At 42.9% G+C, this 22355-nt stretch overlaps 1 protein-coding gene across 1 annotated transcript in view; it reads right to left on the reverse strand.

Annotated features, from left to right (window-relative positions):
• Nucleotides 1-22355, reverse strand: part of BCAS1 (brain enriched myelin associated protein 1) — a gene marked incomplete at its 5' end in the record, with an annotated part of 96303 nt that overhangs the window by 34813 nt on the left and 39135 nt on the right. Inside the window, 4 exons of the mRNA XM_082857356.1 lie at nt 2356-2532; nt 9012-9146; nt 11565-11609; nt 12629-12775. Coding sequence (XP_082713482.1) covers nt 2356-2532; nt 9012-9146; nt 11565-11609; nt 12629-12775 — 504 coding nt within the window. The remainder of the gene's footprint in view (nt 1-2355; nt 2533-9011; nt 9147-11564; nt 11610-12628; nt 12776-22355) is intronic.

A 22355-nucleotide genomic window follows, 5' to 3' on the forward strand; every position in this document is an offset into this window, starting at 1 on the left:
CAAGAAAGGCAGGCTTCGATTGTCACGCCTTCAGCATCTGCTACCGCTGAGATCTCCTCACTGCTCCCCGGAAACGACTGAGCACAGAGGGTGCTGGGCTGGTCCTGCCCAATGCAGGACTTCCCCCGGGGCACGCTCTGCTCTGGGGGATACCTTCCGCCCAGCTCAGCACCACAGCCACCCTGAGGTCTTTCCAACCCTCTCCTCCTTCCCTCTCTCCCTGCACAGAGGTGTCAGCCCCTCGCTGCGGTCTGCAGCCTCTCGCCATCCACTCCTGCCCCCTTCCCTTTATCCTCCACAGTCGGTTTCCTCCGATACATCTCCTGCACATCAATTCTGTCTTAGTGTCCGCTTCCTGGAGGACCCCGATTTACCGTTATTTACTTATTATCCGTACCATTAATTACATAACACTTTCCTTTTAATTGCATTACCTTTTTAAACTAAATCTATATAGTCTCACCTTGACCAAAATATATGTTAAATCTTGACTTTAATGTGCTAGTTTTATTTTTCCTAATACACTTTGAATATACGTATATGTGGCTATTTAAGTAAAAATATTTGAATATGAGTCACTTAAGTCTCCCCCTTGCCACCAATATATGGATGTAACTTTCTTGGAAATTTTCCCCTTTATTATATTGCTGATAAAATATTTTTGTAAAAAAAGACTGGTGAAGAAGGAGGATTCGAACAGAATGCCAAGTGACATCATCCCAAGTTTTCATTAAGTATTAAGAGTTTGTGTTCTGGGCAGAACCTAGAAGGGAGATTTCTGTACAACAGAAAACAAACAGGAGAACATTTCAGAAATCCAGCTGGCTCCTGACAAGAGCATAAACTGACAGCACAGCGGCATCTGTATTTATCACCTTCCTTGCATTGCGTGCCAAGTGGCATGGATGTTTTGTGGAAACGGCTGAGTTAGATTTTTCCAGCTCTATCTTACACCTGCCCCCACCACCTCCCCCTGCCCCATCCCTGACTTCTCGCTCATCTTTTGGCCACATTTAAAACAGGCAAGAGTTCTGCACCTGTCTGGCAGCTGAGGTTTGCTCAGCAATGAGATCAGGGAATAGCTCTCAGAATTGCTCAGCCCTACCCACCTCATTTCCTTACTTGGCACCTTAATTCTCAAGGGAAAAGAATTCAGACAGCGGTTTGAATTCTCCTCTCACAGAGCACCTTGTGGGCTTGCCCTGGTGGTGAACTGGTTGACAACCAAGGAGATGGAGACCTTGGGGCTGCTGATGGCTGCTTCCATCTGGCTGCGGTAGGAGGGGCAGAGAGCCCAGAGGCGGTTCATCTCGCCAGGCTGGGAGAGCTCAGAGAAAGCCAGGAGGAAACCAGAGTAACCCACATTTTATTAGTTTCGTTTGTTTGTTCTGGAACTAAAAATATATTCACAAGTCTTAAATCTAAGGAAGACTGAAGATACAAGAATGGCCAAAGATATACCGTGAGCAAAACAGCATTGATGTTAAATAAATATACTAACAGCCCCAAGCTGTTAAGGGGACAAAGAGAAATACTGTGCTGTGATGAAAGGAACAATCTACCCAACGATCCCAGTTTTAGGAAATGGGCAAAACTTATGAATAAACAATTCACAGAAAAACATTAATGGTTCTTAACACAGATAAAAAAAAGGCACCCTGGGCTTCCCTGGTGGCGCAGTGGTTGAGAGTCCGCCTGCCTATGCGGGGGACACGGGTTCGTGACCCGGTCCGGGAGGATCCCACATGCCGCTGAGCGGCTGGGCCCATGAGCCATGGCCGCTGAGCCTGCGCGTCCGGAGCCTGTGCTCCACAACGGGAGAGGCCACAACAGTGAGAGGCCCGTGTACCACAAAAAAAAATAAAAATAAAAAAAGGCACCCTACCTCATTCACAAACTATACATAATTTAAAATTACACTTGAGTACCATTTTTCACTCTGTAAGACTGACGAGTATTAAGAAGTTTGATAAAACGCTGTTGTCAAGGGTGTAGGATAATGTGCTCCCTTATACTGCTGGTGGGGGCATAACCTTCATGTAACCCACCATTTTAGAAAGAAAATGAAATCACGAAATACCATAAACCCTCTGTCATGAACCGGATTAATTCCAAGAATGAAAAATTCGACTTGTTCACTTCCTTTTCTTTCCCACAAAACACATGCTTCTAACGCGATAGGTATTTCATTTTTCCCAGGGGTGAGCTACAAGTCTTCAACTCAATGGCAAGATGAGTCATTCTGGAGAACAAGAAACTCCATGCATTGCTGAATACATCCGTTGGCCCAATAGAAACCATATCTCAAGTCATCCTGGCCCCAAGGACTCTCCAAATCTTGAAACTAGGACTTACCTTTTTCCAGAACAGTTTGCCCAGAGGCAGAGAGGTGGGGCCCCCCTTTTCCTTCGCACCTTCCTTTGCTATTTCAGTGGATGTAGAATTCTTGGCAGCCCCTTGGGGCTCCTGGGGCGTAACATTGCCTTTGTCTGACTTGAGGTCGGCTGAAGTGGTGGGTGACTTTTCGGCACCCTATAAGAGTTCAAAAAAATTAAAATGATCTCAGGATTTCAAAAGCAAAAGATCTCTTTTTTTTACAAATATGGACTGGGGTTATGCAAGTTAAGTGTCTTCTTCATAATTTTCTGTATTTTCCAAATATTCTACATGGATGTGGATTTGTGTTAAAATCTTGGAAAAAGATCAAGATATATTCCTTTTGCAGAAAAAAAAATATAGAGAACCATTATGTAACATGTTTATGTAAGTAACGCATTAGGACTTCCAAAGTGATTGGAAGAGGCACTTGGCTGTTAGAATGTTAGGTTGTGTCGAGGACCCTGGTCTTCTTTCGACCATGGTCATGGCAGTAAAAATAGTCTGAACATGCACCTCCAATACACACGTATTTGTTTACATGATAAAGATGTATTGTTTTACTAATCCGAATTTGAAATGAAAGATGGGTTCTAATAAATATACTTCCAAAGAGAAGTGCTGAAGTTTTCCTCTCACACTCTGCTTTAGAGATTACTATAGTGATCTACAGTCTACAAAGTTTAGTCTATAAAGATCTATAGATCTATAGTCTATAGAGTTTGTGTAAGGAACTCAGGGAAGAGGTTCGAGCTTGAACAGCATCCACAAGCCCCATTTCTTCACTTTCAGATGCAGCCTCCACATCTAAATTAGATGGGACTGGATGGATTGTCATTGATACAAAACTCCAAATGCTATTCACTCAGTCCCTATTCTCTTTCTCTCCCCCACCTTCTCTCCACGCCACTGCCCCCCATCTCTCCCCACTCCGAGCGGCCAGGCTGAGGTCCACTTCCGGGACATCTGATCTCTTCAGTGACTGGGCTGTTACTTCCATGCTCTGCCACCTCCTGACTCATGGGACAAAGGAAGAGTTAGGAGACTTACCGTCTCCATTTACCTCGACGTGAGTGAACATTGCATTAAAATTTTTAACACTGGGCTCACCTGACCTAACCTCGTCATCTTAAGCATCTTCATTTTAATGATCCTTGGTCCAGGGACTTGTGACACAACCCTTTAAATTCCCAGGGAGGTCAGATCTTTGACTACATTTTCTGAATAAAAGAAAAAAAAAATCTGGCAGTAAAAACAGGGTGTGGAAAAATTCAGGACGTTTCAGAGTATTTTTGATGTTGGAAAGAGTCTTAGAGACCACCTAATCGAATGCCCGAATTTTCATGGATGGGGAAATTGAGGTCTACGATCTGCCCTACACTAACCAGGGCCACAGTCTGGTCTCAGATCCAGACTTCCGGCTCCTATCTGGTGCTCTTTCCACACTGCACGTTGCCCCTCCAAAGGGAGTTCACAAATAATGTGAACTTTACTATCTGATGTAAGACAATATCTTCTGTGCTGACTTCTTTGATACTAAGAGGGAGTCATTTATTGAACAGATTCTATGTTCGAATCAGGAGCTACAGGGCCAATGTATAGAAATGACTTTTGTGATAGGTGATCCTGGAATAATCCCAGTTCCATTTAAAAATGTATAAAACCGCATAATGCTAGGGTTTAAAATAACCTCTGCCTTGTATCAACAGTGCAATCAAAATGGCTGAGCTCAGACGGTTCTGCATTTATGCATGTTCCAAATGGTCTCGGACACCTGGTGCTGTTTTAGCTCTAAATGGTAATTAAATTAACAAGCACTGGTTGAAGGGGAAGTGCCCTCCACCAACTAGCTTGCTTGCTTTTCCAGAAAACAGGAGGAAAGTATTATGATTTATTCATGTACTCATAAAAAATGCATCGACTGCCTTCTATGACCTGCGATGGGTACTGAGTGCTGGGGTTACGTGTCCTCAGAGAGAGAGAGAGACCAAACAAATAATTCCACAAATGTATGTAAAATTTCAACTATGATAAGTGCTGTGGGGTGGAGAGAAGGATTTGGTGCTAAAAAAAAAGGCTAAACTAGGGAATTAGATCCATCATGGCAATCAGGAAGGCTTGATAGAGAAAGGGATGCTGTGTCCTGACCTGAAGGGTGACTAGAAATTAGCTGCAGGAGGGAGGAGAAGCACACCAGGCACAGCGAACAGCGTGCTCTCAGCGCCCTCGGAAAGCATCAGAGAGCCGTGATGGAAGCAGGAAGGAAAGGAGTGGCCACGCGTGGTCCCCAACATCAACTCCCCTTCTGCTTTCTTGGGAAAATCCCCACTTGTTCAAGGGGTCCATGTTAGGCCAAGAATCTGGGGGCGGGGTGAGGCTGACCTCACTTCTATCTCTAAGAAAGGGTTCTTGTTGGCTTAAGTAAACCATCCGTTCTGCTCACGTCATTACAGGAGATGCTCCGTTGCGCCACACTGCTTTGATTTAAATTCTGCTGCTTTGCTTTCTATACTTAGAGATGCCGCGTTACCTAACCAGCTCCTGGACACCCCTTCGCATGCGCTCAGCCTACCCAGCCAAAGCCACATGGGGGTTACCAAAAAAAGCTAGTTCTGGAGTTCTAGAATTCCAGACAGGACAGGTCTAGTTTGCTTAGCCCATCACACGCCTCTGCTTTGGCTGGTTTGACCCTTTCCTTTTGTTCCCCTCAGCCTCCTTTCTCTCTCAGCCTCTTGAAGAGAGACTAGGGTCCAAGGAGACTAGGCACAGAGATGGCCAACTTTTAACTCTGATTTAATAGTGACAGTAAAAGGTACCAGTGCCAGGCACTGTTTTAAGCAACTGAATGTTCGAACAACAGTCCTATGAGGAAGGAATTGTTATGTCCATTTTATTGTTAGGGAAATTTTGGTCCCAGGTGGTTAAATAACTTGCCTGTGATTGCACTTATAAGGCGACAGGGTTGGCATCTGAATCCAGGGAGTCTGATACCCAAACCCAGACTCTGAATAGCTACTCTGTCTACACTGCTTCCAACAGACCAAGGTCTCCCCACTCCATGTGCTGTTGTGCCCATCAGGGGATGGAACCGTCTACGCCATATGCCTTCTCAGCCACGGCAATCTTAACTCCACGTGGGGGAAAGCTGGGGGATGAGATTGCCCTTGTTCTTGGGGCGGTGCGTTATGGGCAATTTTTAGATGTTTATATGGCCTATGGCCCTACTAAGGGCCACGGTACATCAACAGATAAACAGTGTAGCTGTTGTACTAAAATTCCATGGGGAGAAGGGCAATTAGGGAGAAAATATCTAAAGAAGCTTCATGGTGGGGGGGTGATAACAGGAAAAAGGTTGAGGAACACATCTATACTGACCGGTTTTGTTGGGAAATGGCCAGTTCTCTTTGCCCTGGGAAGATACCCTGAGATCTTCGAAAAACACGACAAGGACATGACTCTATCATATGTATAGTAAGAAAATATAACGAATATATCTGTGTAACTGTTGAGTATGCATTTCTCTGGCCAGAGTGTGAGTTCTGTGAAGGTAAGAGCTGTTATGTCTTAGTCACCATTACACTCCTACCACCCATCAGACCCAGTGTCTGGCTCAAAACAGGCATTAAATAAATAACAAATTAATTTTACGAGAGGGACCACAGAGAGCTACCCACATAGCACCCTGCCATGTCATGTTTCCGTCCACCCACCCCCTCCTTACAGGGCTGTGGAGTCACACACACCCATTAGTCATCCTTTCCCTGCCTACTCATCTCCTCGCTTCCCAGAGAAGTGCCCCACATGGTGTTCTGCCAGCATCAACTGAATTCATGCTCTTTGTCTCCATGACGGAGGAGACTACGAAAATTCTATCCATGTTTTCTGGAGACAATCGCCAGAGTAGGGCTGCCAGATTTAGCAAATAACAGTGAGACTATAGGATGTCCTGTTAAATCTGAATTTCAGATCAACAAAGAATAAGTTTTTTGCCTAAGGATGTCCCAAATATTGCCTGGGACATACTTAGATTTATACTCAAAAATTATTTGCCGTGTATCCGAAATTTGAATTTAACTGGGTATTTGTTATTTATCTGGCAACCCTACCCATGAAATTCTAATGTATTAGATTTGGAGATTGCATATCAGATGACCTTACCTTCTTCCACAAGAAGTTTTCATCATTTTCACATTTGAGGGCGGGAGAGGGGACGTGTTAGTAAGATGGAAACATTGTACCAAGAGCCAGAAAACAATGAATGTGTGGCATAAGCTTATGAACCCTATGAGGTAGCTGCTAATATTTTAGCTGCCTTGTGAAGAGGGTGGGCATTGAGCAAACCTGAGTGGGGAGGGGAACATTTCTGGGCGTGGCAAAGACATTCTAAAACAATGTCCTGCTCTGCGTACATGTGTCATGTCCAACGTTTGCAGGTCGTGTGAAAAGGTTTTATTCTGAGGAACCGCATGTGATTAAGCCAAGAAAAAAAAAATTCAGATTCAGCAAAGAAACGCTGATCCCCTCGTTATTCATAATAAACTTATTTCATTGATTAATGTCAGCCTTTCCTCCTCTTTGAAACTAAGCAAATTCTTTTTATAGGAAGGAAAATTGACATACAAAGAAATGAAAGGAGGAGTTAACCAGAATTGGTAACCACTGTATTTTTTTTTTAAGAGCAGAACTAGAAGATAACGTTTTACCCTTGAATTTGCTTGGATATCTTTTTTCTGTCTTAGGTCACGCTGAAATCAAGGAGGATGAGTATCATACCTCCCATAATCACGCAACAAGGTTCACTGATGGACTCTGGCTGGTCAATTTTAATGGCCCTGTTTTCCTATCTTTTGGGATGACAGAACAACCAATTGAGGAAAAGAAAAACACTGTCCTAGGCATGAAGGTAAAAGCCAATGAGATCTACCACACTGCTGTATAAATGAGAATTAAGAACATCTGGGAATTGTCCCCTTCCTTTACTTTAACGTAAAAAAATAGACCGAATGTAACTCAAGGCAAAACCTTAGTCTGTGTTACAGTATCCCAGAAAGGGTCGTTTCTTCTCCATCGTCCCAGTGGTTTTAGAATCCTCTCCTACCCCCAAAGTCAACTCAGTTGGCAGGATGTGAAGCCAACAATTCGGGGAAGCCCCAGGAATACTGAACTTGGGTGGTCCACTTGTGGGAGGGGAGAGATTCTGGAGGCACGAAATGAATGTCGTGATGAAATGCAGATCTGTGGGGGTCGGGGGAGGGGGAGTCATAGCGTCTTAAACTTTCAAGGCCCCCTACTCACCGAAGCACCCGTGGGAATTCAGCTAGATTCCTTCGTACCAGATCCATGACAGATTTCACTAGCAGTTACCAAATTGTCGCCCACATACAGTCGTACCACTTTTTAACGTTCCCTCCCCCACTGCAGTGTCTCTCATCCACCCCCTTGTCTCGTTACAGGACAAAATAACCCTGTATGGAAATCGAAGGGTGGCTTCATAACCTAGTTTGTTTATGCAAATATAGATTCCGCCGGGAGAGCTTTCTACGGAGCTTTTATCTGCATACACAATCCTGGGACTATTACATCCAGCTGGGGAAGTTTTTCAAATAAGTTCATTCAACTTAGTGGAGAATGGTGGATATTTTAAACAAATTTACAAGCATGCTGGCCCAAGTCAGGGATCCTTTTAATTGATGGTTTCAGACAAATACTGGCATTTTCGTAGACATTAGAAGAGTGAAATCTCCGAAACTCACTTCTCTGTTTTTACTTTCCAAGAACGTGGAGACAGAACTTGCTCTGCCTTCATTCATTGTTTTGTTCTGCCTGGGCTTCCATTTGGGCTCAGTATAAGTTTAGTTAATACAGGGAAGAGATGGAACGGACCACAGGAAGATAGAATTGTTATCTTGAGGTTAGAAGAGCATTTCCCAAAGTATAGCAAGCATACCATTGGTGGGATCAGAGATGGCCTCAGATTGTGCTATGATATTAAATAATATTAAAATCGTGAAAATACTTTTCCTTTTTCAATTCTCATCTTTCTAAGACCATTGGGGGAAAATCTCAGTCTGGTGCCGGTAGAGAAATCTTTAACATTTCCCTACTGCTGGCTAATTGCCTTTTCATAAAGCTAGAAATGGCAATAGATTCAGAGCTTAACACAAGCGAGACAGCTAGAATGTAATCTCTTTTTTTATTGCCCATATAATGGTACATTCCTCTTATGAAAAATGATCTGCTTTTCCAAGTGTGATGTAATACAAAGTTTCTTTTACAGATATCTTTAAATAGGAAGTGAGTCAATTTCAATATAAAAATATCAAGTAAATAGTGGTATATCTGCCAAAAACGATGAAGGCGGTATGCAAACATTCAACATTTGGGAAACACTAGGTTAGAAGAATAATCTCAGAACCCTGGTCCACACTAGGAAAGTAGCTGAGATGTTTACAATTATGGGGACTTAGAATCTCTGAAATTTGATTCACATAGTACTTAATTCCCCTCTAATGATTTCTACCACCCAAGGCTCTGTCTTCACTGAAGTGGAGCAGGCTGAATACAGGATGGGCACATGTGTCATGTGGTGAAGACCAGGGTTCTTATTTTTCCTTCTATTTTAACAAGATACAGACCTTATGCCTAAAGAACTTTCTAAAGGCGAGTCCTAGCCTGGGGCTATGCAGATGCTTTTTCTTGGTGCCTTTAGCCTGGATCTCGGATGTCTTCTGCCCAGCTTGTCCATCACAGACACTTTCTGCTTTAGATGCCTTTTGGGCAACAGCAGTCACAGCTTAGAACTTTGTTTTTAAACAGAATGCATTTTTTTCCTGTTGTTTTTAAGCGCAGTAATCCACTTTGTCAATTAGCTGCCGGTATATCACCCCCATCTCCCAATCACAAGACATCATGTGAATGCTTATCTTTTTCAAACTCTCAAAGACGATTTGTTAAAGTGCAAATTCACAGTCTATTTCAGGTACATGTTGATTTTCAACACAGCAACCTATTTAAATGACCCAGATTAATGCAGCTCCATTTGCTAAAGACAATGACAAGATATTTAAGCTTTGTCTACAGGACATGTAATATCCAGGTGAAAAAAATTAAAAAATAAAAACGATAATGCAGTCCCTACCCGATGATTTTTAAAAATCTAAATGCTATTGTCACGTGAAACAGAAGAAAAAAATACCTGAAGACAAGCAATTTATTTTTGCATCCTGGAGTCAAGTACTGCCACTAAATGGCTTTCATTCTCAAACTGATCTCCTCTTGTGCAGTATTAGAAACTTCAGGGAAGCAGTATCACCCACAAAAATCTCAACTGACTTCTAGATAGGCAGATCTCCTGGGCAAAAGATGTTTCTAGAGTGAGTCAGTCCACTGAGCCAAAGTGAGGGGAAATTGGAACTAAAATAGACCAGCTACAACCATTCAGAATTGTTGACTCAAGTCACAAATGGCAGGGGATTTTGTGTGTGCAGCAGTGGAGTGTGCTAAAAATTGCCCAGGGCCAAATGAGAAGATGGACAAAAGTGTTGACATTTCAAAAGCATGAATCCAAGAACTTCAGTAGAAAAGATGTCAAGAAGGCAAGTATGAGAACCAGGCTGGTAGAAAGAGGTCTGTTTGTGGGCATCACGGACAACCTACATTCACAAAACCTGCTTTTGAGATCCAGTTCCATCAGCGCTGAGCGCATAGCTCTCTGGGCAGGGCCATGAGATTTTACCACTGGGTACTTTCAGCTGGGACCACATTCTGGGTGGGGGAAGAGCCTTGATGCCGTGAGCAGCTAAAGGGAGCGAGGGCATCAGGTCACTCGGGGAGCCACACAACACACCCACATACCCCACTGTTTACAGCCTATTGTGCTGACTCTGTGATTTCCAACAATGCAGGACACAGAACCCAAAGAGAAACATTTGGACCCAACCACTCATTGAACTTGACCCTAGCTGCCTTGTAGCAAATAAATAACCTTATGGGAAAATGCACGTAGATACCTCAGATATATCTTTTTTTCAATGGAAGAAGAAAATTCTAGAGGAACCAATCAGTACAATACAGATGTAATCCTGATGTTCAGTCTGTCCTGCTGTGATTATGGAAATAGGGATCACCTACATTTGAACAGAGCTCCAGGGTTTACCAGGCACTGTCACACCTTCATTCAGTCCTGGGGTTGGGGAGGCAGAATTTTTATTGCCCCAGTTTTACAGATGTGGAAATTTGGGTTCAGACAGGTTAGGATCACACAGCTATCAAGTAGCAGGACTGCGGCTCGAACACAGGTCTTCTGAGACAAATTCTAGGATCCTTTTCACAACTTAGCCCCTTCAAATACGGGGAGCAGATATACTGGGTTGGCCAAGCCATTTGTTTGGTCCCAGTGCCTTTCAAAGCGCTTTCAGTTATCAAAAGGAGGACACAAGACATTTATCTGTCACCAAGTTAAATTTCCCTCATGATTCCCGTGAAATTTAAACCACGTGTTCTACGAAAGGAAATCGGTTCTCTCAAGTGCAAAGGGAAAACATCTCTAGAAAGTAGTCATTCCAAACAAAATGTACTTTGAGGGGAACTGGCTGAATTTCTAGGATGACGGCGAAAAAGCACACACTCTCTAGGGCATCCTAACCCCTCTACTTGTTCCTTCATTTGGCAAGTGTCGACTGGTGACTATTTCATGCACCAAGCAACTGCCATTGCAGTGGAGACTAATTTTTTTCAAATTACATGAAAAACAAAGCAAGACATATTTTTTAAAAACCAAAATCTAGCAGCTCACATCTGCTTTAAATTGAGTCTCATGACTTTCGCATTTCCAGTGGCTAACTTTTACCATATTCCCTGGGTCTCTCTACACACAGCTAAAAAGACTAAGATGATATATAATAATGAGTATTCTGTTCTTATTCTGTATAAGAAATTGGTTTTTATGACATTATTTAGCCAGAATTGGCACATATTTCAAGCTTCCCACCAAAATTTTCATTAAAATACCATTAATGTAAGTGGAACATTTTAAAGACAATCTAACAGCACTATTAAATTGCTAAATATGTAGATATGTGTGTATGTATATCCCACGCACACAAAATTCCAAAAACAAAGACGCATACGTAAATCCAAATCCAATTCTACGCACAAACCCAAACCCAAACACACTTCAAATGACCTACCGTGTCTTCCAGATCTTTTTTTGTTTCAGCTTTGTTAGGCGAAACCTTAAAAGTTTGAGAAAAACCAAATGTTAAAAACCATAGCTCTGTAGGGTGTTTCTCTTTCTTTCTTTCTTTTTATTTTAGTTCCCCGACCAGGGACTGAACCTGGGCCCCGGCAGTGAAAGTACCAAGTCCTAACCACTGCACCACCAGAGAATTCCCTATTTCATATTTTTATTTAGGGTGGTCCACTTCACTCTACAAGTAAGGAATGTAATGAGAAGTCCTTTTAATTTAGTAGAAACCCATGGACTTCTGGGTAATACCTAAGTTAACAAAATTAATATTTTATAATGAAATGCATCAGATCTTATACATTCACTAAGAGCTTGACCACATTCGAAACTGTCTCCTGGAATGGCTACACACTTTCCACCAAGTCCACCACTAATCCAAACAAATGTACAAGCCTTTGGTGTTTGTGGCACATTCGGTTGACTTTTTCTGTTTTATCTTTTGAAGTTGGTCTTGGCCTTTGGGAATAGCCCAAACACTTGGAGATGTCTGTTTAATTATGCATTCACTCATTCGGCCCTTTTTTGAGTGTCTGGCAGGTGCCAAGCTGCGGGGTCTGAAGAGTCAGACAGGAGCAAGCAATGCAAGATGTGAGTCCCTGCCTCCACCCAGTCAAATGGGAGCTTTAGATGTAATAAGATAGAAAGTGATTTCTACAGTTTTATTTGCCATTTGAGTGGCAAAAATGCTTTGATAGGTCAGCAACTCAAGGAAGTATTTTCCAATTATTTTTATGATCAATGACCATAAGATATCCAATTGCAGTAGCGTTCTACTACCACATAGCTCATGTCGCATAGTTAATCTCACAGTTCGCAGCAACTAAAGACTCCTTCACTGAAAGCCAATTCCCTTACGAAGCACATCTTGTCCCTGTTCTCCAATGTCCCAGCTGCATCAAGCCGTTTAGAGCAGTAACATTCAAGTATGCATCATTCTTAGATCTAACAAAACTTTTGAGCAATAAAATTGAGGAATAGAATAGAAAAGGAGATGAAACTGCTTACCAGAGTTTTAAGGAAGCTCATGATGGAATTATTATTCTCTGTCTGGGGGTCCTCCTTTGCAATCTCCAGTTCTTCAGGGACCCCGGGGACAGAGCAACTCACAGTTGGGATTTCCTGTCCTTCTTTTCCCGTGCCGTCAGCTATGTCCTAGGAACAAGACAGAGTTTTCATGGTTGCAACTTGTTGAATGTGGACTCTCAAAGTAATATGTTTGCTTCGCGCCCCTGTCTCCCTTACCCCCTAATTCCAGCCATACTTCTTCTGCCCACGGGGGTGTAGAACAATCAGGAGCTTATGAGAGTCACTCTTCCTTCCCCGCCCCCTCTTTCTAACATAATCAGCATTTGCAGTTAGTTGGAGGGACATTGTTTGGAGCCAGAGGCTAACAAACGCAGCAGTGCACGTTGCATCCCAAACAAAAACCCTTTTCTCCCAATTCTGCACAGAGGTTATGTATGATGCCAATATTTTGTGGTCTTCCAGTTTAATCGTGGAAGATGCCTCTATCTGATTTCCCACAATCCCCGCAGTGCTGAATTGTATCAACTGAAAAAAAAGTACTGATGTTTTAAAATAATAATTCCGCTTTCAGGATCTGGGAGTTAACTGTGTGAAGGATGTGCTATTGGGACGGATTTTCCTCTCTAACTCAGCCAGGAGGGTGGGATGCAGGCTGAATATCCTCCTTTTTTTCACGTTCACTCCCATGACCTTGGCCCAAGCCAGGTTACCTCAAACCCATTCATTCTTCAGGCTTGGGCTCAAGTGTACTTTCTCCACTGAAGTCTTTCTGGGCCACAGCGCCCATGGAATCTATTCCCTTCTCTGAGTTTCTAGACCACCTTCTCCGGCACACTCATTTGGCATGTGGGTTACCCTAATGCCAAGGACTGGGCCAGAAGAACCTGCATTAAAAACGGGGTTATTGGGCTTCCCTGGTGGCGCAGTGGTTGAGAGTCTGCCTGCCGACGCAGGGGACACGGGTTCGTGCCCCGGTCCGGGAAGATCCCACATGCCGCGGAGCGGCTGGGCCCGTGAGCCATGGCCGCTGAGCCTGCGCGTCCGGAGCCTGTGCTCCGCAACGGGAGAGGCCACAGCAGTGAGAGGCCCGCGTACCGCAAACAACAACAACAACAACAACAACAACAACAACGGGGTTATTGTGGAACAGTGATAAAAATGCATAAACACGCTTCAGTGAATATTTTAAAAAGTAATAATAATGCTTGTATCCCACAGGGTTTCCCTCAGCCCCAGCACTCCCTCTAAATGGAGCAGTGCTTCCTGTGAAATGCCTCTTAAAGAGCTGGAACTTCATAAAGCCCAACGCAGATAGAAGCCAGGGCCTTAACAAGCTTCTCGGCTTTTCTAGTTAATTCCAGGCAAAACGTGTTTTACTTGGGAAGAGATGAACTTTTAAACAGGTTCTAAAATAACTTACTGTTCATATTAGAATAGAACTCTAATGAGTGGAACTTTTTATAATTCCTATAGGTATAATTCGGATCCAGGTTGTTAAGTAGGTTGACAAGGAGGATGGCTGAAAATTCTGTTTATAGCAGATGAGTGTGGTATACCTACAGGGGTGGTGAGTTTACTTTAGGTGGTGCACACACATGCACACATACACGTGCACATACACGCACGAGGTTATTCTTTAAAAGTGCTTTTTGGAAACATATTTCTTTGGTACAATGGATATTTTTGCTTGGATAAAGTTGAGTAGAAAATTTTTAGATAAAATGTTAAATTAAAAATATTACATGGGCTTCCCCGGTGGCGCAGTGGTTGAGAGTCCGCTTGCCGATGCAGGGGACACGGGTTCATGCCCCGGTCCGGGAAGATCCCACATGCCGCGGAGCGGCTGGGCCCGTGAGCCATGGCCGCTGAGCCTGTGCGTCCAGAGCCTGTGCTCTGCAACGGGAGAGGCCACAGCAGTGAGAGGCCCACGTACCACAAAAAAAAAAAAAAAAAAAAAAAATTACATAAGTCAGGACTTCCCTGGTGGCGCAGTGGTTAAGAATCCACCTGCCAATGAAGGGGACATGGGTTTGAGCCCTAGTCCGGGAAGATCCCACATGCCGCAGAGCAACTAAACCCATGCGCCACAAGTACTGAGCCTGCGCTCTAGAGCCCACAAGCCACAACTACTGAGCCTGTGTGCCACAACTACTGAAGCCCACACGCCTAGAGGCCGTGCTCCACAGCAAGAGAAGCCACCGCAATGAGAAGCCCATGCACCACGACGAAGAGCAGCCCCTGCTTGCCGCAACTAGAGAAAGCCCGCACACAGCAACGAAGACCCAATGTAGCCAAAAATAAATAAATGAATTAATTAATTTAAAAAATATTACACAAATCATCAAGCAGGTGTTTGGAACATGAGCCATTATGAAAGTGGTACCAGGACTAAATCTAATGGAGAGGTGCCCCACTAGGCCTGACGGAGCTATTGCCTAGGAAATAGTTATTTATTTCCAATCACTCATTTACTCACCTTCACTCAATAGCTTGCTGGGGGAATTCTGACCATGTACAAACTGTATCGAGGCAAAATGATATTAGCACGGGCTCTGAGGCCAGCCCGCCCAGATTCCACTCTCTGTTCCATCCTTCACACCAGTGCGATCCTGGGCATGTTCCCTGACATCTGCGCCTGGGTTTGCTCACTTGTAAAAGGGGAATCAGTAGCACCTGCCTCTCAGAGTGGTCGGGGCGTAAACGGGATAATCCATCCACAGGATTTAGCATGGTGTGTAGCACATAGTAAACATGCAGTGAATGCTAGCTATTATTATCATTATCATTATTGTTACTATCATAGTTTACGTTACTGAGCCTTGTTCTGAGCCCGGTGAGATTAACAAAAATGAATCAGACACGTTCCTCTCTCGAGATGCTTACAGTCTCACAGTGGATAAAGGCCAGCAGAGGGGGATAAGTACTCGGATAAAGAGATAAAAGAATTCCACTAGCCCACTTAGCCCTGCACAGCGTTTTCAACCAGTATTAATGCCCAGATGCCACCCGAACCAATTCGATCAGAATGTCTGGAGGTGGGGCTCAGGCGTCAATATTTTTAGAGCCCCTGGGTGATTCCAATGTGCACCAAGGTTGAGAACAGCTGAAGTACAGGGACAAGAAAGGTGTGAAGATGAGGCGGCGTCTGCCCTCGGCCCTGGAGCCTGAGCTACAGGTCGACGTGCGGAGGTGGGGGAAGGATGGCGTGCTGAGGAATTTCAGACAGAGGAAAGGGCGTGAAAAACATGTAGAAAAGGATGAGGTGGGGAGGGGGGTGGGGAGGGTTTCGGGGTAGATTGTTTAGGTCAACTGAGATACAGATAAACGCAAGGTGGTTAGAGAAGACCACCGTCAGTCACACTGAGCTTCCTCTCAATCTGCTGGGCGGCAGCTTATAAAGTAGGCGCTTTCTAGGTGGAAGGTTTCTGGGCTGGGGGTGGAGTATGGGGCAAGGAGCCCCCGTAGCAGAAGAAGCAGTTGAGGGGCTTCCCTGGTGGCGCAGTGGTTGGAGTCCGCCTGCCGATGCAGGGGACACGGGTTCGTGCCCCGGTCCGGGAAGATCCCACATGCCGCGGAGAGGCTGGGCCCGTGAGCCATGGCCGCTGAGCCTGCGCGTCCGGAGCCTGTGCTCCGCAACGGGAGAGGCCACAGCAGTGAGAGGCCCGCGTACCGCAAAATATATAAATAAATAAAAAATAAAAAAAAAATAAAAAAAAAAAGAACGTAAGACTCTGCTTTCAGGAAGAAGGAGGATATAGACTTTCCTTCATTCCTCCCAGTAAACACAGTGGAAAATCCTGGACATTATGTAGAAAACAAACACAAAAGGACTCCGAGTGGTGGAGAGGAGAAGGCAGGCCAGCTAGGTACCTCAACAACAAGATGGTGGTGAGTTCCCTGGGTTTTCCTTTAGCCGCAGATATCCTGGACTTGGAGTTGGAGAAGCCAATGACCAGGAAACACCGATGGGCAAACCCTCCCGAAACGCCTGCTCGAACCAAAGGGCCAGGAAAGGGCCAGTCTAGCATTTGACAGAAAGCTTTTAGGCAATAACTGCTCTCCACCAGCCAAACACCGTAGAAATGCAAATAAAAACCACAATGTAATATCACCTCACACCTGTCAAAATGGCTATCATCACACAACGAGAGATAACAATGTTGGCGAGGATGTGGGGAAAAGGGACCCTCGTGCTTTGTTTGTGGGAACCTAAACTGCTGCAGCCACTATGGAAAACAGTGTGGGGTTCCTCAAAAAATTAAAAATAGGCCTACTATATGATCCCACAATCCCATTTGTGGGAAAGAAAATGAAAGCAGAATCTTGAAGAGATGTCTCTACTCCCATGTTCATTGCAGCATTATTCACAATAGCCAAGATATGGAAACAACAAGTGTGTCTGTCTACAGATAAATGGATAAAGAAGACTGTATATAATATATATTATTCAGCCGTGAAAAAAGAAGATAATCCTGCCATTTGTGACAACATGAATGGACCTTGAGGGCATTATGCTAAGAGATAAATGTCAGAGAAAGACAAATACTGTATGATATCACTTATATGTGAAATTTTAAAAAGCTGAACTCATAGAAATAGAGAATGGAAAAGTGATTGCCAGTGGCTGGGGGGTGGGAGAAATGGGGAGATGTCGGTCAAAGGGTACCAACTTCCACTTATTAGATGAATAAGTTCTGGGGAATCTAATATACAGCATGGTGACTATAATTTACAATACTGTATTATATACTTGAAAGTTTCTAAGAGAGTAGATCTTAAATGTCCTCATCACAAGAAAGAGATGGAAATCATATGAGGTGATGGAGTTGTTAACTAACCCTACTGTGGTAATCATTTTGCAGTATATACGTGTATCAAATCATCAAGTTGTACACTTTAAACTTACACAAAAATTATATTTCAGTTACATGTCAATAAAGTTAGAAAATAATACCATTTATACTTGTACCAAAAATGAAATACAAAATATGTACAGGACTTATATGCAGAAAACTATACAATACTGATGAAAGGAATTAAAGAACATATAAACAGAGAGACATACAGTGTTCCTGAACTGGAAGACTCAACACAATAAAGATGTCAATCCTCCCAAGGTGATATACAGGTTTAATGCAATTCCTATCAAAATCCCAGCAAGATGTTTTGTAGAGATAGATGAGATTGTTCTAAAATTTGTAAGTCAAAGGAATTAGAATATCTAAAGCAATTTTGAAAAAAAAGAATTAAGTGGGAAGAAGCAGCCTTCCTGATTTCAAGCCTTGTTATTTAGCTATAGTAAGCAAGGCTGTGTGGTACTGGTGGGTAGAAGCATAGACACATAGTTGACTGGGCCAGAAGAGAGAACCCAGAAATAGACCCACACAAAATGTGCCCAACTGATTTCTGAGAAAGGTGCAAAAGCAATTCAATAGAGGAAAGATCATCTTTTCAATAAAAGGTGCTGGAACAATTTGACATGCACGGGACGGGAAAAAAAAAAGAACTTCAATCTAAGCCTTATACCTTATACAAAAATTAACTCAAAATGGACCAAGGACTTAAATACAAAATGTAAAGTATAAAACTTTCAGGGGAATTCCCTGGTAGTCCAGTGGTTAGGACCCTGTGCTTCCCCTGCAGGGCGCACGGGTTCAATCCCTGTTCAGGGAACTAAGATCTCACATGCTGTGCAGCAAGGTCAAAAAACAAACAAACAAAAAACAAAACAAAACAAAAATCCTTTAGAAGAAAATAAGAGAAAATTTCTGGGATCTATAGCAAAGAGTTCTTAGACTTGACATCAAAAGCATAATCCGTAAAAGGAAAAAATGATGAACTGGTCTTCATCCAAATTAAAAGATTTTGCTTTGTGAAAGATCCTATTTAAAAAAATGGAAAAAATGGGACTTCCCTGGTGGCGTAGTGGTTAAGACTCCGCGCTCCCAGTCCAGGGGGCCCGGGTTCAATCCCTGGTCAGGGAACTAGATCCCACACGCCGCAGCCAAGAGTTTGCATGCCACAATTAAGGAGCCCGCGTGCCACAACTAAGAACCAGTGCAACCAAATAAATAAATACATTTTTTTAATGGAAAAAAAGCTAGAAAGGGGGAGAAAGTATTTGCAAACCACTTATCTGACAAAGGACTAGAATCTAGAATAAATAAAGAATTCTCGAAGCTCAACAGTAAAACAAACAAAAAATTCAAGCAATCCAATTAGAGAATGGCAAAGACATGAAGAGACATTTCACTGGACAAAAGATATAGATGGCGGGCTCCCCTGGTGGCGCAGTTGAGAGTCCGCCTGCCGATGAAGGGGACACGGGTTCTTGCCCCGGTCCGGGAAGATCCCACATGCCGTGGAGCGGCTGGGCCCGTGAGCCATGGCCGCTGAGCCTGCGCATCCGGAGCCTGTGCTCCGCAACGGGAGAGGCCACAGCAGTGAGAGGCCCGCGTACCGCAAAAAAAAAAAAAAAAAAAAAAGATATAGATGGCAAATAAGCAAACGAAAGATGTTCAATTTCATTAGCCATTAGGGAAATGCAAAGTAAAACTACAATAAGATGTCACCACACACCTATCAGAACGGGTAAAGTGAAAAACAGTGACAGTTTCAAATTCTGGCAAGGATGCAGAACAACTAGATCACTCATACTCTGCTGACGGGAATGCAGAACGGTACAGCCAAACGGGAAAAGTTTAGCGGTTTCTTAAAAACCTGAATATGCAACTCCAATATAACCTAGCAATTACACTCCTGGCTTTTTTTTCCCCCAGAGAAATGAAGACTGACATTCACACAAAACCCCATACATTAACGTTTATAAAAACTTTATTGTAACGGCTGAAAACTGGAAATGACCAAATGTTTTTCAATGGCCCTCATATTTTACTGATTGAAGTATATACTATTTCAGTCCTGATGCAGGGCTGAAATTTTGGCATTATCAACTAAAATTTAAAAAAGAGGGGCTTCCCTGGTGGCGCAGTGCTTGAGAGTCCACCTGCCGATGGTTGAGAGTCCACCTGCGGCTGGGCCCGTGAGCCATGGCCGCTGAGCCTGCGCGTCCGGAGCCTGTGCTCCGCAACGGGAGAGGCCACAACAGTGAGAGGCCTGCGTACCGCAAAAAAAAAAAAAAGAATATATTCTTTTACCAAGCGATTCCACTCCTAAGAGTTGGTTTTAAACCTCAACTCACATAAGTGTGAAATAACAAATACACGAGCTTATTCACTACAATGAGGTCATGGCAAACGTCTGGAAACCTGCCAAATGTCATTAATAAGGTCCTGGGTAAATAAATCATGGTACAACCATTCATTGGAAAACTATGCAAGTGTTACAAATGAGGAAGCTGTACAGATATAGAAAGTAGTGTTAACTGGAAAAAAAAAGCATGGGATAGAACAGAGTGTATATTATATTACCATTTGCTTAAAAAAGAAGGAATGTGAATTTATACTTATCTTTTGCTTAATATATGCTCAAGAAAGACTCATTTAAAAATACAAACAGTGATTATCTATTGCGGGTGGCATTGGTAGAAAAGTATACCGTTTCATAATTTCTTATTTTGAGCCATGTGAATGTATTATCTATTAAAAATTAAAACAAAATGTGGGCAACTAATTCCAAATTTTAAAAACATCCAGAGGGCCACACTCAACGCAGTTTGGAAGACGATCCAGCCCAAGGCCACCAGTTTGTGGCCTATGCCTTAAATATTGGGTTATTTGTAGGAGCTTTGTCCTTCACTACAAATACGTCTGTGCTATTCTTATGAGGCCTGCAGATCATTCTCAGCAAACAGAAATTTTAGATAGAAACACAGGCGTTCTCCAGGAAATATCTGGAAACTTCTTTTTAAGCAAACAGGTGTCCATGGTGTCAGCTTGTTTTTCATCCATATGGAAGAGGCCTGTATTTTTTTCCTTTCTGTTGGCTTCCAAGGGCAAACAGATAGGAACACTAGTTAAGTGATCACAATTTGTCATGTTGAAAAATTGTGCTGCCTCATCCTAATTTGATTGCCTATAATAAAACGCATATGGAACTTCTGGTACCTTCCTTCCACTGTAAATTGTCAATTGGCTTTCGTCTTTCTCTAAGCAAGGTCTGCATTGTCCAAGTGAAAATACAAGCGAAGGCAGGACGATCAAGGCTAAAAAAAGCTTTGTCTGGAACTATTTGTGATGAATGTCTACCTCATCTAGATGTCCCCACCGATTGTGCATACCGGTTTCATTTTGAATCTTTGTACCGAGAAATCAGTGTCTAACAGGCAGTTTAACACAGGAAAATTTGTCTAAAAAAATGTTGACTGGTACAGAAACCCATTACTCTTTTCCATCTGTTGGAAATTCAATCCACAGGCTGTCTGGGATTAAAGGGAGGAGCTATGTTTCCTCTCCCACTTGGTTGCCCCAGCGGCACAAAGGGCATCATCTGCTCAGCAACAATGTTCTCTAGACATACATCACGTCTTTACTTTTTTTCTTCTGGGAGCACATCACCTGCATACACCCATTGTCAGACTGGGGATGAAAAATGGGATTTGGTTAATTCTTAAAAATAAAAATTTATCCTCCAATTTCCATAGAAGGGGAAGCAAATTACTGAAACAAGCAGGAAGGAACTCTAAGAACAAAGTCTACCAATAATATTTAACGGAACGTCAACATTTCCGAAAGAGTTGGGCTTTTTTTGTTTTAAACTTTGTTTTACTACAAAGCCCAAAACCACCGAAGGAAGGTCTACCCCGGTAGCTAATTTTGTATTTTTATTTTTTCCCACTATAGCTGCCCAATGCACATCAACGGATAAAAATGCACTCACATCTTTTAAGCAAAAATTAGGAAAGAACGCAAGTAGCACAACCTTAAGAAGTGCCAATTACGAAAGGGCTTTGAAAACTGCCACCCACGACAAAATTCCTCTTTCCAAAATACACATGAGCTATACGTGTTAAAAATCAGTGTTATTTCTGAGCAGGAAATTGCCACACAAGCTCTGGACTGCACAGTTCCGGAATTACCGTGAGCGAAAATAACCTGTTAAACCGCTTGTTACTACTGCAGTTTCTAATACAGTTCAGGATGCTGCAAGCTTCATAGCGCTATCTAGTGGAGGAATCAGGAAATTACCTAGATTGTAGTATTTTCCTTATACTTAGGCAGTACTCAGTGCTTACTTGCTCTATTTCTAAAAAAGAGAAAATCTAGATGAGCAAAGAGTAAAAATATAACATGCACCCATTATCCCGTTACAGAAAATAACTACTACTAACAATCCGCAATTTTTCTTTCCACACCCCTCTTTGGGTGGAAGGATGAATATGTGTGGGCAGGCAAGGCAAATATGATTTTTACCCAAAAGGGACCTTTCTGTATATACTATTTTGAAAGCTGCTTTTTCCTTTTTTTTTTTTTTTTTTTTTTGGCCACACCACATGGCATGTGGAACTTCCCCAACCAGGGATGGAACCCACACCCTCTGCAGTGGAAGCACAGAGGCTTAACCACTGGACCACCAGGGAAGTCCAGAACCTGCTTTTCTTATTTAACATTATGTTATAACCATCTTCACATGTCAATACTGCTATTTCTATGTCATCTTTGTTATGATGTCCAGTGTAAGGGTGTACCACAATCAGTACAAAAACCCTGCAATTAGATCTTTTAGATCTTCCCAACTTTTCTCTTAC

This window comes from Leucopleurus acutus, assembly GCF_964270905.1.
Source record: "Leucopleurus acutus genome assembly, chromosome: 16".
In the NCBI taxonomy this organism is placed as follows: Eukaryota; Metazoa; Chordata; class Mammalia; order Artiodactyla; family Delphinidae; genus Leucopleurus; species Leucopleurus acutus.